This window comes from Oncorhynchus tshawytscha, linkage group LG22 (assembly GCF_018296145.1).
Source record: "Oncorhynchus tshawytscha isolate Ot180627B linkage group LG22, Otsh_v2.0, whole genome shotgun sequence".
Taxonomy (NCBI): Eukaryota; Metazoa; Chordata; class Actinopteri; order Salmoniformes; family Salmonidae; genus Oncorhynchus; species Oncorhynchus tshawytscha.
In genome coordinates, this window is record NC_056450.1 from 12,968,437 (window position 1) to 12,983,916 (window position 15,480).

Here is a 15,480-nt window from a genome sequence, read left to right on the forward strand (position 1 = left end):
TTCCCACCTACCCCCCCAGCCCCCCTGCTACCCCAGCCCAGGGCTCAGACTCAGACCCCTGGTGTGGAACCCAGGTACCTAGCAGCCCTTCTAAATCCACCCTCGGGGCACTAGGCTCCTCCTGGCCACAGCTACTGGTTTAAATGACCTCTCGGCCTGTCTCCTGGCCTGTGTGTCTGATTGTAGCCAGGGCTTTAGCTCTGTAAACCCCATGCAGCCATGTGCTGCTCTGCTCACTCCCCCAGCTGGGCCTGACAACAGCCCAAAGCCCCACAGACATAGAGCGGACCTCACTATTAACTCCTCTACTCTGCCACCGCCCTGACACAACTCAGATTAACGAGGCAATGACATTTGGAGGCAGAGGAGGCTGCTGAGGGGAGGACGGCTCATAATAATGTCTGGAACGGAGCGAATGGAATGGGATTAAACACCTGGAAACCGCTCCAGCCATCACCACAGGCCTGTCCTCCCCAATTAAAGTGCCACCAACCTCCTGTGTTTGGAGGATGTACCATTCTAGTATGCTATTTATTCTGTATGTCCCACCTTCTATATGTAGGTTGGCATTTATTGCCATGAATCTTGCCCCAGAGGCAGCTCTGCAGAGTGGTCACTAGCTGGCACAGCCACAAAGTCATAAAACTTCATTTTAAACCCAACCCTAAATTAAAACCAAAAACCGATAAAAAATGTTCATGAATTTTTACGATATAGACCATTTTGACTTTGCAGCTGTATCCACCCAGCGGGAAAAAAAATCGCTCGGTTCTGCCTCCAGGGCGAGATTCATGGCAATAAACATCAACCCGCCTTCTATACATCCTTTATGTTGGGACAGTCTACATTCAGAGTGGTAAAGCTGTGTTCAGGGTGGCTGGCAGGGAATACATAGCACAAGGAGAGAATGGAGAACTACTGACGTATTCAACCCGTTCTCAATTGACACAAGGCTATACGGGAGTCTCTCACAAGACACCTTCACTGACCATAGTCATATGTAACATCTAACAGCATAACACAACAGATTAGACCAACTGGAATGACTCCCAAAATATTAGAATGACCCACCGCCCCTACATTTTGTTATCACTAAAAGAGCTGTGAGAAAACCACGTCCCAAAATATTAGAATGACCCACCGCCCCTACATTTTAGTTATCACTAAAAGAGCTGTGAGTCCCAAAATATTAAAACCACGTCCCTAAAAATATTAGAATGACCCACCGCCCCTACATTTTAGTTATCACATTTTAGTTATAAAAGAGCTGTGAGAAAACCACGTCCCAAAATATTAGAATGACCCACCGGCCCTACATTTTAGTTATCACTAAAAGAGCTGTGAGAAAACCACGTCCCAAAATATTAGAATGACCCACCGCCCCTACATTTTAGTTATCACTAAAAGAGCTGTGAGAAAACCACGTCCCAAAATATTAGAATGACCCACCGGCCCTACATTTTAGTTATCACTAAAAGAGCTGTGAGAAAACCACGTCCCAAAATATTAGAATGACCCACCGCCCCTACATTTTAGTTGTCACTAAAAGAGCTGTGAGAAAACCACGTCCCAAAATATTAGAATGACCCACCGCCCCTACATTTTAGTTATCACTAAAAGAGGAAATAATATTTTTTAAACTGCAAACCATTGAAGGGCTCAAAGGGTTATTTGGGTCAGTATCCATCACCTTCCCAAAGAACCCTTGAAGAACCCTCCTTTTTCTGTGTGCATGGGCGCGTGTGTGTGTGGGTGTGTGTGTGTGCGTGCATGTGTGTAGGACAGAGTTCAGCACTAACACAGATTTATCAGGCTTTAACTAAGCCCACCTTTACAATTTTAAATGAGGCCATGCCTTTACAACAAACTCTGTGCAAACACACACAGACCAGAACACACATGCCGCACACACACACACAGGAAAACGTTGTGTTTATCAGTGTGTTTGTGTGTGTGTAAGTGAACGAGTCAGTGTGTGTGAACAATAGACAAGCACCATGTGCATCTAGTGTGCCACGATCGGGGTCACACACACAGAGCAAACTAAAGTAGCAGCGACTGTGTGCCAGACAAAACCTGACTCACTGACCCCTGATTCACAATACCTTATATTACGCTATGCAGCACACAGCACCAGTAATTGACTTACTACGCGGAAATACCCATTTGTGTCTTTCATGTGAGTCAATGCACTCTCACTGTCGTCATTTAACCCGTGAACTCAGCCTGCATAGCTCAGTCATTAGCCCTTCTAGGAGACCGCAATCAAAGTGTCTCAGAAACGGCTCCGTAAAGCAGAAGAGGACCAAACGTAATTGTCGTACTCGTCACAGACATTTTGATTTCAGTTTCCAATGTAATCGCGTTACTTTGTTGTCTCTGGGCTCCACCGACCCTTCTGTAGTCGATACGATAGTTTGTGAGAGTTGCAACTAATGCACTAATGCATATCAATGGCACTGCTAGTCCGTAGAGCATCTGCAGATGGACTGTCTAAATAATGTGTTACCCACCTTCCTTGCACTCCAGGGCGACCCGGGACTCCAGGTTGTCCATCTGCATTTGCAGGCGCTTCAGGGTGAGGTCATTCTCCCGCGACTTGCGTTTGTACGCGATGAGGACGAGGATGACGATGATGAGGAGAAGGCCTCCACCGGCGGCAATGCTGACGATGGCGGGGAGGGTGAGCAGGCTGTCTGACAGGATGTTTACTGACCCCGGAGACACATGGAGACCACCTACCTGCACCTGAATATCACACATACACACACACACACACACACACACACACACACACACACACACACACACACAGAGAAACACACACATTCAAACACACACACAGGCATGCACGCACACACATTAGATTCAGTTAAATAAACCCATCCAGCGCACAGTGTGCATAGACACACACGCACAGACACAGTGTGCATAGACACACACGCACAGACACACCAACACACCCCGTCATCGAGGACAGTGAAGAGTGGAGTTCTGGGGACTTCCACTCAATAAGTGAGGAGACTGGCAGAAATAATTGCGGTGGATTCTAACAGAACCTTTTGACGGCTAGAGCCCAGTAACACTGCCCTCACTTTGACCTGAAAGAACAACCACGAACGTGCCAGAATAATGGAGTTCACAGGTCAAACGTTAACGGAAATGAAACTACGTAGACACTCCGACACACAGAGAGACAGGAAGAGGGTGCGTGTGTCCGAACCGCTGTGTGTGTGTGTCAGTGCTCGCGCGCACGCGTGTGTGTGTTTGGACAGACATGACTGACGTACCATGACTTTGTACTGGCCCGTGAGGTTAGGGGGCTCACACAGCAGCTGGGTCTCAGACACGGTGACAGAGCAGGGGGTCTCCCCGATCAACACAGTGTAGTTGAGCTTCACCCCCCCTGAGGCATGAGGCACCAGGTTTCTGCCCTGTGGGGGGGGGGATTATTGAAACCTCAAGTCATCTTAAAATAATGTCTTGTTTGTTATGATACAGCAGTTATGATACAGTTATAACGTAGAACACATTGTCATACTAAGATGTTTATACCTCATGCATGACTGCAGTTTAATGGTAGCTGTCAAGTCCCCAAACCCTCTTTTGGTTTCTAAAATCTAGGCGAGTTACTGTAAAAGCCCTGTAAAAAGACTTTTATGGATCATTTTTGATTGATTGACTGATGACGATCCCACGCCCTTCTGCCGTACCTTGAGAATGATGGGCGAGCCGGGCTTCTGTTCCAGGACTCCATTGGTGCTGAGAGGTTCAAAGTATGGGTTGGGGTAGTAGAGGAAGATGGTTTTGTTATAGACTAGCAGAGTCTGGACGTTGTTGAAGATGAACCCAAACTCATCAGCGTGTTTGACCGTGTCCAGGCCTGGACGGTACTCTGCCACCAGGGACGGAGCAAAGCAATTCATACTGGTGGTGTTCAGAACCTTACACACCTTAGACGGGGAGGGGGAGAGAGGGAGGGAAAGAGAGACATTAGCTTCTGAGATGCTTCATGCGCCAAAAGACTGAAACAGGCCACCAATCCACCCTAGCCAGCCATCCTGCTCTAACAACCGAAGCTTTCCAATATGAGACGTGAGACGAGAGCAAGTCAAGCGGGATGAGCTGAGACAGTTCAGCACAGTTCATCCGTCTGCCCCTACTCTTTTCATCCCAAAAGCCGAAAGAGTAGATTCATAACATGTAGCCCAACAACCACCTGCTGTAATACCATGCCAAAATCCGCTGTTAATTGAATGTTACCCTTCATACAACAGCACACACTGGCAGAGCTAAGAGCTTGAGGCTGATAATATTGACACCAAGCACGCTACTTTTCAGATCTCTCCTCCAGTGGTGCTGATGGAGCCTAAAACGGAGAAAAGTGAGATGATGAAGTGTGTCCGTCGGCAATCATTCTCTGACACAGGACATTGGGGGCACTGGGGATATCCCCCACTCTACTGGTCACAGATCCTAGTCTGGCAGGTTGAGGTGAATAACACTCCTCCCTGCCTGTATGCCCAGGAGTGGCCATTTTCCCTGTGAGGGAACGAGGGTAGGACCTGCAGCACTATCACTAACAGTAGAGGAACCTGATTGATTACTGTGCTGCACTCCTGCTGCTGGGAGCCTTTTACACCCCCCCCCCCCTTCTCTCTCTCTATCTCTCTCAGAGGAGAAACTTAATTAGAGCTAAATATCTTTAAAGCTTCACAGAGCCAGCAAAGTACCATGCCTCTTACCTGTTGTCCTCTGCTCTAGTCTAGAGCCGGGGGGGGGACCAGCGATCGATAAGAACTCATCTCGTACAAACTTGGTCCCACCATCTATTGCATTTGGCAGGAAGAAAAACCTAAGCAATGCAGACACAGTCTTTTCTAAGGCAGTGCACAGCCTAAGTGTGCAGCAGGGGGAATTGTCTTAGCTACTCAAGCCATGCTCTTTGAGGTGGAACTACAGAAGTCAACGACAGAGTACAACTACAGCGTACAATGGTCTTTCTCCATGCAGGAAGGCATACGCGGCTGCATTATCAAGTAGCTAGTTGCATGGTAACATAGTCTTTGGACTGGTGCTGCTGGAGGTCTGTGGAGCATTGGGTTGGGTTCAGCAGGGAGGCAGCTCTGCTCCCGGAGAAGAAACTGAGCTAACCCAAACACGGTTCGCACAGTACAGCTTTTAGCAGCGGCTGGGCTCGGTGTCTTTGTGTTGGCCCACACCGCGAGGCCTAAATGCTCCCATGCGACTCCTGTAGTGTAGTGACATCGAAAATGGAGTTTGCATGTTAGTGAGAACTGGAATACGAAAGAGAGGGAGGGAGAGAGAGGCTAAGCCCTTTTAAAAACGGATACAACTCTGTTGCTCTGCTGACCCACTTTCTCCAAGCATCTACTACTGTAATCCCATTATACTGTATGTTACAGAGAGAGCTTAGATGAGAGTTAGAGAGAAAATACCGTGGGAAATACATACTGTCTAGTGGAGTCTGATCTTGTGCTGGCTATGATTATCAAAAGCTATTGGTGAATGTATGTACTTATTCACTTGAAAGATTCCTGCCAATAAGTATTTATTTAGCTAGATTTTCTGAGGGCTCTATTTGAACGAACCTAAACACAGTGGTACATCTAAGCGCTGGCGGTAGAGCTCTCGGTCCCTGCATGTGTCAGACATATCTCCACAGCCGTTATGAGCGCAGTAGCTGGCGGTGGCGCGAAAGGGCTGGGTTTTGATGAATAAACAAGTTGCAGGTGAAACGAGGGCGGTGGCCACTCACCCGACAATCAAGGCGCAATGGGTTTGTCTAAAGTTCTTTCGGTTATTGTCGTTGTCGTCAACTCCAATTCGGCTTGGGGCCCGGTGACGAGTGATGGCAACAGAAGAAGGGAAAAAAAACATTCAGTGGTTGTTCAATACGTTTGGCGTGTTGTCAGTCAACATCGTCATAAACGCTTCACCGGGTATAGGCCTTTACGCATCGCACTTCTCATCAAATAAAAAAAGACTAGATGTTATTGAATGCGTGAGACGCACTCTCAATAACCAAGATGTAGGCTTGGCCTACCATTGATACTGCATTATAGGACTGAATAATTGAAATACGATTGAAGGAGCACGTCTTTGATAACCGAACAAGAGGCGCTCTTTGAAAAGCCGAAAGGACTATGCCCCGCTGATACAGTAGGCCCACGTGAATTGTGAATGGTGCATAAACCTCAGGAGTAGACATCTAGAAACGATTTGTGGATAGGCTACTTGGCTAATGCATGGCCACGATGAGAAAGACAGCAGACACATTGCTGTTGAACCAGCTTTCTCTATAATAGGGTAAGGGTCGCCTATACGGACTTGTTTTTTAATCAAATGAAACGGAAAACAAGCAATTGTTAGAGGAAGTAAAATGTTTCGGAATGTGAGTGTCATCGGATTACCTCATCTCTCGTTCCATGATGTCCATATAGCCTACATGAAGAGGTTTTTTACTCACATCCACTGTAATAACGGCAGCTGGCTAAAATAATGTAATAGCCTACATAGATGAAAAGGGGATGTAGACTCACTGTTTTGCTGCTGTCAAACTTGACCTTTTAATAAAGCTTAGGTGATAAAAACAAAATTCAAACCGGTTTCACGAGCTAAACCCTTTATTGATAGTCTTGACTGCTTAGCGAATGCATTGGGCAGGACAACAAAAACAATATTTTTTAATCAAATGAAACGAAATGAGAAAAAACAAACATGTTTTTGAAAAATGTTTCTAAATACGAGGTTTACGGCACAAAAAGCACATCTCTCTTGTTCCATGGGCACTGTGCGTCACAGCTGGAAAAGCTGCGCTTCTGTAGTTAAGCCATAACCAACCGCGTCACCTTTAAAAACAGCTTTCGGTTGGTCTTAAATATCCCCACCAGCGCGTTCTGAAATTGGCACTTTGGCGCACGTTTTTAAGGACACACCTCAGACATCGCCACCCTTCCCACCTCAGCACAAGACAGGTAAATGACTGATCCTGGCGCTAAGGATTGAAAAAAGAAGAGCGCCGGCTATAACAGGTAGAAAATGCAAACGGGTGTGGGTTTGACAATTGCGCTGGCTTAACGCCAGCCAAAATAGAGCCACGTCGAATAATTTCAGAGACCGTCTCACAAAAGTTCCATGTCGCTGTTATTTCCATGCTATAAACAGTGACGTGATACAGACAGGCACATATGCTACCACAGCATCTTTCCCTTCCTGCCTGTCTGTCTCTGTCTTGGTTGGATCAGAACAGCGATGTATATGCAAGTCAACTACTATGGCTCCCACTACCATCTGTTCAGAGCTGGAGTGGCTGGCTGGATGGATGCTGCATGGGTTCAACACACACTCTCTGTGTGTGCATGTGTGTGTGTGTGTGTGTGTGTGAGGGTGAGGGGACTCAATTGTTCCTTCTCTTCCCTCCCTTCCTGAATCGTTTCTTCGGAGTGTGTTGATCTAAAGAGGTCACAGTCTGAATATGTCACTGAGCTTGGTGCTGCTACACTGAGCCTACAAAACATTAAGAACACCTTCCTAACATCGAGTTGCGCACCTCCCGGCACCTACTACCATACCCCATTCGAAGGGCACTTCAATCTTTCTGTTTTGCCCATTCAGCCTGTGAATGGCACACACACACAATCCTTTGTCTCAAGGTTTAAACATCCTTATTTAACCCGTCTTCTCCCGTTCACTAATTGAAGTGACATCAATAAGGGATCGTAAGCTTTCGCCTGGATTCACTGGTCAGTCTGTGTCATGGAAAGAGCAGGTATTCATACTGTTTTGTACACTCCGTGCATATGGTAAGTGATCAGGGTAGTGAAGGGGGAAATAGTGGCATCTGAGTCCCACGCCGGGCAGGGATATCATACGCTGTCAATTATTCCACTGTAGGAATAGTTATTCTGTCAACCACCAGCTTGGAAAAGCTTCATGTATTCTACTCCAACCAGACACATTTCAATTCAATGCAATCAGATCTATTATGAAACATGCCTTTTCCACAAATACTGTACAGTCTTAGCTATCTGTCCTTAGTCTTCATCCCGTTCCTCATCCAGTATACAGGTGCTCCAGGTCAACAGCTATAAAATAATTGGAATCTTGCCTCCTATTATTTTTGCCCTGACTGGCACTGGATGGTGATGGAAGAGGCGCGTTGTACAGCAGCAGCTGTAACGTGAACAGTCTGGCCCCCTGGCTGAATCCATTATAAGAGAATCTACTGCAGTCTGCAGCAGCCCACTCAGCCCAGGCACCACACGCCAGGTCTCTGACTTGGTGAGAGGGAGGCAGTAGAGGAGGGACGGGAGGACAGGAGGAAATAGGCTCCAGGGGTCATGAGTAGGAGAGAGGAGACAGCTCTGTAAAGGCCAAGGGTCAAAGGTTATGTGAGCAATATTCTTGCCCATGAGTGATATCACTCCTACACTTCATCCACTTCTTTCAATGTCCTGTTTGTTTCCACCAGCTGGTAATGCTGGCAGTAGCTCTCTCATATTAGTCACATCTGACGGCCGTGGAACAAGACGAACGACAGCAGCTGATGAAATGTTTTGTACAAGCTGGAGGTTGTGATGGTGCTGAATGTACACATTGCAGCTGTGCCATACTGAACAGGTGAAAAATCATCTCATACTAAATGAGAGTGGACGGTGCTGTGAAATATCCACTGGGCGACCAGGCTGTTAGTGTAGCCTAGCGATGAATAATGCCCTGCGTTGTTCCACAGTCAATATAACCGTGTATCGGGAAGGTGGCCAGGAGAGTAGAACATTCAGAGTTTAGAGAGGAGGGATGATGGAGAGTTTCAAGTGGAGGGGAGGGATGGATGGAGACTGGAGAGAGAAGGGGGGGGATGTAGAGTTTAGAAAGGAATGGGGAGGGATGGATGTAGAGTTTAGAGAGGAGGGGAGGGATGGATGGAGAGTTTAGAGAGGAGGAGAGGGATGGGTGTAGAGTTTAGAGAGGAGTGGAGGGATGGGTGTGGAGTTTAGAGAGGAGGGGAGGGATGGATGGAGACTGGAGAGAGGAGGGGAGGGGAGGGATGGATGGAGAGTTTAGAGAGGAGGGATGGATGGAGACTGGAGAGAGGAGGGGAGGGATGGATGGAGACTGAGAGAGGAGGGGAGGGATGGGTGAGAGTTTAGAGAGGAGGAGAGGGATGGATGTAGAGTTTAGAGAGGAGGGGAGGGATGGATGGAGAGTTTAGAGAGGAGGGGAGGGATGGATGGAGAGTTTAGAGAGGAGGAGAGGGATGGATGGAGACTGGAGAGAGGAGGGGGAGGGATGGATGGAGAGTTTAGAGAGGAGGGGAGGGATGGATGGAGAGTTTAGAGAGGAGGGGAGGGATGGATGGAGAGTTTAGAGAGGAGGGGAGGGATGGATGGAGACTGGAGAGAGGAGGGGAGGGATGGATGGATGGAGAGTTTAGAGAGGAGGGGAGGGATGGATGGAGAGTTTAGAGAGGAGTGGAGGGATGGGTGTAGAGTTTAGAGGAGGAGAGGGATGGATGGAGAGTTTAGAGAGGAGGTGAGGGATGGATGTAGAGTTTAGAGAGGAGGGGAGAGATGGATGGAGACTGGAGAGAGGAGGGGAGGGATGGATGTAGAGTTTAGAGAGGAGGGGAGGGATGGATGGAGAGTTTAGAGAGGAGGAGAGGGATGGATGGAGACTGGAGAAAGGAGGGGAGGGATGGATGGAGAGTTTAGAGAGGAGGGGAGGGATGGATGGAGAGTTTAGAGAGGAGTGGAGGGATGGATGTTTGGAGTTTAGAGAGGAGGGGAGGGATGGATGGAGAGTTTAGAGAGGAGGGGAGGGATGGATGGAGAGTTTAGAGAGGAGGGGAGGGATGGGTGTGGAGTTTAGAGAGGAGGGGAGGGATGGATGGAGACTGGAGAGAGGAGGGGAGGGATGGATGGAGAGTTTAGAGAGGAGGGATGGATGGAGACTGGAGAGAGGAGGGGAGGGATGGATGGAGAGTTTAGAGAGGAGGGGAGGGATGGATGGAGAGTTTAGAGAGGAGGTGAGGGATGGATGGATGTAGAGTTTAGAGAGGAGGGGAGGGATGGATGGAGACTGGAGAGAGGAGGGGAGGGATAGATGTAGAGTTTAGAGAGGAGGAGAGGGATGGATGGAGAGTTTAGAGAGGAGGGGAGGGATGGATGGAGAGTTTAGAGAGGAGGGGAGGGATGGATGGAGAGTTTAGAGAGGAGGGGAGGGATGGATGTAGAGTTTAGAGAGGAGGGGAGGGATGGATGGAGAGTTTAGAGAGGAGGGGAGGGATGGATAGAGAGTTTAGAGAGGAGGGGAGGGATGGATGTAGAGTTTAGAGAGGAGGGGAGGGATGGATGGAGAGTTTAGAGAGGAGGGGAGGGATGGATGGAGAGTTTAGAGAGGAGGTGAGGGATGGATGTAGAGTTTAGAGAGGAGGGGAGGGAGGGATGGAGAGTTTAGAGAGGAGGAGAGGGATGGATGGAGACTGGAGAGAGAGGAGGGGAGGGATGGATGGAGAGTTTAGAGAGGAGGGGAGGGATGGATGGAGAGTTTAGAGAGGAGTGGAGGGATGGGTGTGGAGTTTAGAGAGGAGGGGAGGGATGGATGGAGACTGGAGAGAGGAGGGGAGGAATGGATGGAGAGTTTAGAGAGGAGGGATGGATGGAGACTGGAGAGAGGAGGGGAGGGATGGATGGGGAGTTTAGAGAGGAGGTGAGGGATGGATGTAGAGTTTAGAGAGGAGGGGAGGGATGGATGGAGAGTTTAGAGAGGAGGTGAGGGATGGATGTAGAGTTTAGAGAGGAGGGGAGGGATGGATGGAGAGTTTAGAGAGGAGGAGAGGGATGGATGGAGACTGGAGAGAGGAGGGGAGGGATGGATGGAGAGTTTAGAGAGGAGGGGAGGGATGGATGGAGAGTTTAGAGAGGACGGGAGAGATGGATGGAGAGTTTTGAGAGGAGGGGAGGGATGGATGGAGACTGGAGAGAGGAGGGGAGGGATGGATGGAGAGTTTAGAGAGGAGGAGAGGGATGGATGGAGACTGGAGAGAGGAGGGGAGGGATGATGGAGAGTTTAGAGAGGAGGGGAGGGATGGATGGAGAGTTTAGAGAGGATGGGAGGGATGGGTGTGGAGTTTAGAGAGGAGGGGAGGGATGGATGGAGACTGGAGAGAGGAGGGGAGGGATGGATGGATGGAGAGTTTAGAGAGGAGGGATGGATGGAGACTGGAGAGAGGAGGGGAGGGATGGATGGAGAGTTTAGAGAGGAGGTGAGGGATGGATGGAGAGTTTAGAGAGGAGGTGAGGGATGGATGTAGAGTTTAGAGAGGAGGGGAGGGATGGATGGAGACTGGAGAGAGGAGGGGAGGGATGGATGGAGAGTTTAGAGAGGAGGTGAGGGATGGATGTAGAGTTTAGAGAGGAGGAGAGGGATGGGTGTGGAGTTTAGAGAGGAGGAGAGGGATGGGTGTAGAGTTTAGAGAGGAGGAGAGGGATGGTGCAGCTGTAGTGGATGAGGGTGAAAGAACCTGAGAAGACTGGAAGACGGTGAAGAGAGATAGAGGAGGAAAGCCTGTCTTATTAACCACGCCTTTACCTTGAGGTAGAGAGAGGGAGCAAGATGTATCTATAGTGGAGTCTCACCATCTATTCCTTCTATGCATCTGCTCATCACGTCAGTCATTCTGAGTGTTCATTGTATGTCTCTTGGGGTGAGGTATTTTATACAGTTTCCTAGTAGGACAATACTCTAAAGAGAAAGGTCTGATTGCATAAGGACTGTAAGTGCTGTGCTGCTTGATAGACCTAGTGAAGAGTAGGGCGCTCTCTCTCTCTCTGATCAGCTCAAATTGCTGTTGATCGCTTCCACTTCTGACAGTCTGGCTGTGTCCCAAATGCAACCCTATCCCCCTATGTAAACACACTACTTTTGACCAGTGCCATTGGGCTCTGGTTGAAAGTAGTGCAACATGTAGGGAATAGGGTGCCATTTGGGACATAACCTCTATCTATCTCATGATGACATCACATCAGCCAGGCAGACTTCTTAATGGGGGTAAAATGTGGCATGTGAAATTCTCTTGGAGGAAATGGGAGGGTGGGTCTATGAGGGGAAAAATACACCTTTTAGCTTTAATCAGGGACAATGATTAATGTTTCAATTGTGAACCAGTGACAGGTACAGAGCGTGTCAAAGAAAATTGTCTCCCTTACTGTGCCTTCTCCTTTGTGAAGAATCGTGTGCAGGTGACGAGAGGGAAGGATGGAAGAAGAGAGGCAATTTAGTGGAAGGCAAGTGACACTTCGAAGGCTGACATGACAGGCCCTTTCTCGGCTGGGCCCTGATTGCACGGCTTTCTGCCTTTCCCCCCGCGACAAATACGAAAGGAAGGGATGAAGAGATACGGAATTGTAACCTCAGCAGTTAACAAAAATTCACATGGCGGCTTCTTCCTTTCCCCTCTTCTGGAGCGAGGGAATCAAAGAGGAGCCGGGTGTCTGTGAGAGGAGCTCGGTAGGTGTGTGTGTGTGTGTGTGTGGGGTGTGAGACTGCACTTTAAAGGAGAAAGCCGCAGAGCTCTCAAAGCTTTCTGCCTGCTCCTGACTGACGCACCAGACAGCACCCACACACAAGTCAAATCCTATTTCAGCTCAGAGGTTTCCAAGAATTCTTTCTGATCTGACCCAGTTCTCTCTTTGTGTGAATAAAGCAGCGAGACTGTCTGTCGTCAGACCCAAAATGGCTGGGTTTCTTCGTATAAAAAGGGTCTGATGGGGTAACTGTGTCCGTACATGGACACATGTAATAGAACAAAGGACTAGGTTACAGTTTTGATGTAGGCTACTGGAGTATTCATGAAGAAACCTCAGGACCCCTCAGAACCACTTTAGTGCAGAACAGGGTTGTGAATGCAGAAGGTAAGGAGACGCTACCTTGGAGAAAATCTGTTCAAATGTTCTTGAAAAAGATGATCTGAGACGCACAGAGCAGTGTTCTGGTGAAGTGTTATATCAGTCACGTAGAGGCCGTTTCAGTCAAAGAGGAAGACTTCAGAGCACGGTCATAGAGTGTGTGTGAGTGAGTGTGCAGTAGGCATCTGACTACAGTGTGTGTGTACGTATACAATATGTCTTTATGATTGACAGTATTTCCTGGCATGAAGCACTTGTTCCGCACTACCTCTCCCCCCCACCCCTTTGCCCCCCCAACCTTCACCCCTACCCACCGACCGTAGCGGTGGAAAAAATCCCTTAATTAAACATGGACCCCCAGGAATGGAGAGTAAATGCAATTTGTAACGATTCCTCCGTCCCGCCCGCCTGCCTGCCCCTGATTATACAGAGAAGGGCCCTTTATGCTGACCAAAGTCTTCTGACAGCACTTCATCTTCTAATGGAAGCCATTAGGAACGGACTAGCTTCCCCCGGTCTCCCCCCAGCCTTCCAAGCCCTCCATCCTGCTTAGCCCCTCCACCCCACTAAGTTCCAACCTTTCAGCCCCCCCCATCATCCTCCCACACTCAAGATTCCAGAAAACTCCCTGTGTGAGACTTAACATTCAGGCTGAATCCTCTGAATAGACAACACGTCTAAGTGGGGTAGAGCAGGTTAGCGTACAGTAGAGCCGGACTGTGTATAGCTGAGGCCCTGACTGACTGGCCATGGTGACGGGAGCCTGTCGGTGACAAAACGGTCTAATTAAATACTGCATGTGAACCACTCTCCAACTACTCCCTTATTTAAGGAGGCTAGTTAGAGTTAAGGGAGATGTGAGACATGGGTCATGGAGAGGTTGTAGGAAGTAGAGAGAGATGGGAGTTAGCAGGACTTTATATTCCCAACATCGTCGAGACCAAGAGAGTGTGTTGTACTACTCATCCCCAGCATCATCTGGCCTAGTGTGTGTGTGTGTGTGTGTGTGTGCGTGTTACTACTCACGTTAACAGACTCGCGGCCGCCGTACTTGACGCGCATCCTGGGCTCCTGCACAACATCCAGATGAGTTCCTGTCACCATCAGAGGAGTGTGGCCGCTGTTTCACACACACACACACACACACACACACACACACACACACACACACACACACGCACACGCACACACACACACACAAAGAGAGCGAGAGAGAGAGAAGTTTTACAAACAAACACACCAGCCAACAACAAGACCTTCTCTGCAAAACTTCCTTCCCTGCACAACCTCAGATAAATAAGAAATCTTCAAACTAACTTGTTCTTTGACAAGGCGTTTTCAGAAGATAATAGGCTTTTGAGGTAAATAAATGATTAAAGATGCTTTTAACTGACTTCACTAGAACTGTAATCAAACACAGCGGCGTTGCTCGTCTTTCAACCACCGAAGGCTTTTAGCTAGCCGTGGTCGCTAGTTAGTATGCAGCGGTCGTAGGTACGTGGCTCGACAGTTAATAGACAACACACAAAAAAAGCCTGTGCTGCCCTAAACAACACAGACGGGCAGGACAGGAGCAGGGGTCTTCTCTCTACTGGTAGGACTGTTATCGTGATCGGGACTGTTACTGCGGCTGAGCTGAAGCACTGGGGGTTATATTCGTGACCAGGCTAGCCAGGACTGCTGGGAGCACTAGTTGAGCATCACCTAGACAGAAAGTCAAAGAGTCACCAGAATCTTTGTGTGCGTGGTGCTGCTGCAGTTTCATCACCTACAGTCTAGCGGATCTCAGTGGTAAAACAAGAGTTCATCTGAGGTCCACAGAACAAAACGCCCAATGAGCACGCAGCCCCTAACCGATCCATCCAATCGGGAGTACAAGGAGGAGTGAAGCTAGGGTGTAACAGGGTGTGGGCCAGGGTGTGGGCCAGGTAAAATATACTCGTGTCTTGCATCTAATGTATAACGCGCATCTATCTCCTCCCTTCCTGTTGATCTCAGCCACGCATTCCTGGGTTGTGTTTATGTGGACTGCACCCTGGCAGCCCGTTTGATCCCCAGGCCTGAGAGAAGGCATGGGGTGCGGCTCACGCTTCAGAAAAGACAGAATAGGTTTTGACGAAACAAAGCGGTGCCCCTCCCCTCTTCTCCCGGTCTCTCAGCGGAGAGAGTGATGGAAGACACGCTGCTCTGTCTTCTCTTCCGGACTCAACTCCATCTCGGCGGCCATCTGCTCCACACTCACGCCTCTGCCACATGTTTGCAGTCTCTCTCTCTCACTCTCACTTAGCCCTCATCATCCCTCTCTTTAATTACAAATCCTGTCTGCCTGGGAGATGCTGCAGCGAGGCGATCCCTACCACCGGCACGTCTGGTCTTTTGTCTGACTACAGCTCTGCACTATCTAACACTGACTCACCCAAGCCAACTCCTGCTGTTAACTAGCAGTGCTGGTGGGGTTAGTTTGATGGTGGCTTCTATGAAGGACTAGGGAGTAGAGAGGGTCCAGTTCCTGATGCTGATATCGAGGAGCGTCGGTGTTGATGTTACCTGG

General features: G+C 48.8%; 1 protein-coding gene across 1 annotated transcript in view; it reads right to left on the reverse strand.

Annotated features, from left to right (window-relative positions):
• Positions 1–15,480, reverse strand: part of LOC112221520 (plexin-A2-like) — a 314,405-nt gene that overhangs the window by 41,573 nt on the left and 257,352 nt on the right. Inside the window, exons 16-20 of the mRNA XM_042303787.1 lie at positions 15,477–15,480; positions 13,956–14,049; positions 3,714–3,953; positions 3,291–3,434; positions 2,514–2,748 (exon numbers count right to left, since the gene is read on the reverse strand). The exon at positions 15,477–15,480 is cut by the window's right edge and continues 164 nt beyond it. Coding sequence (XP_042159721.1) covers positions 2,514–2,748; positions 3,291–3,434; positions 3,714–3,953; positions 13,956–14,049; positions 15,477–15,480 — 717 coding nt within the window. The remainder of the gene's footprint in view (positions 1–2,513; positions 2,749–3,290; positions 3,435–3,713; positions 3,954–13,955; positions 14,050–15,476) is intronic.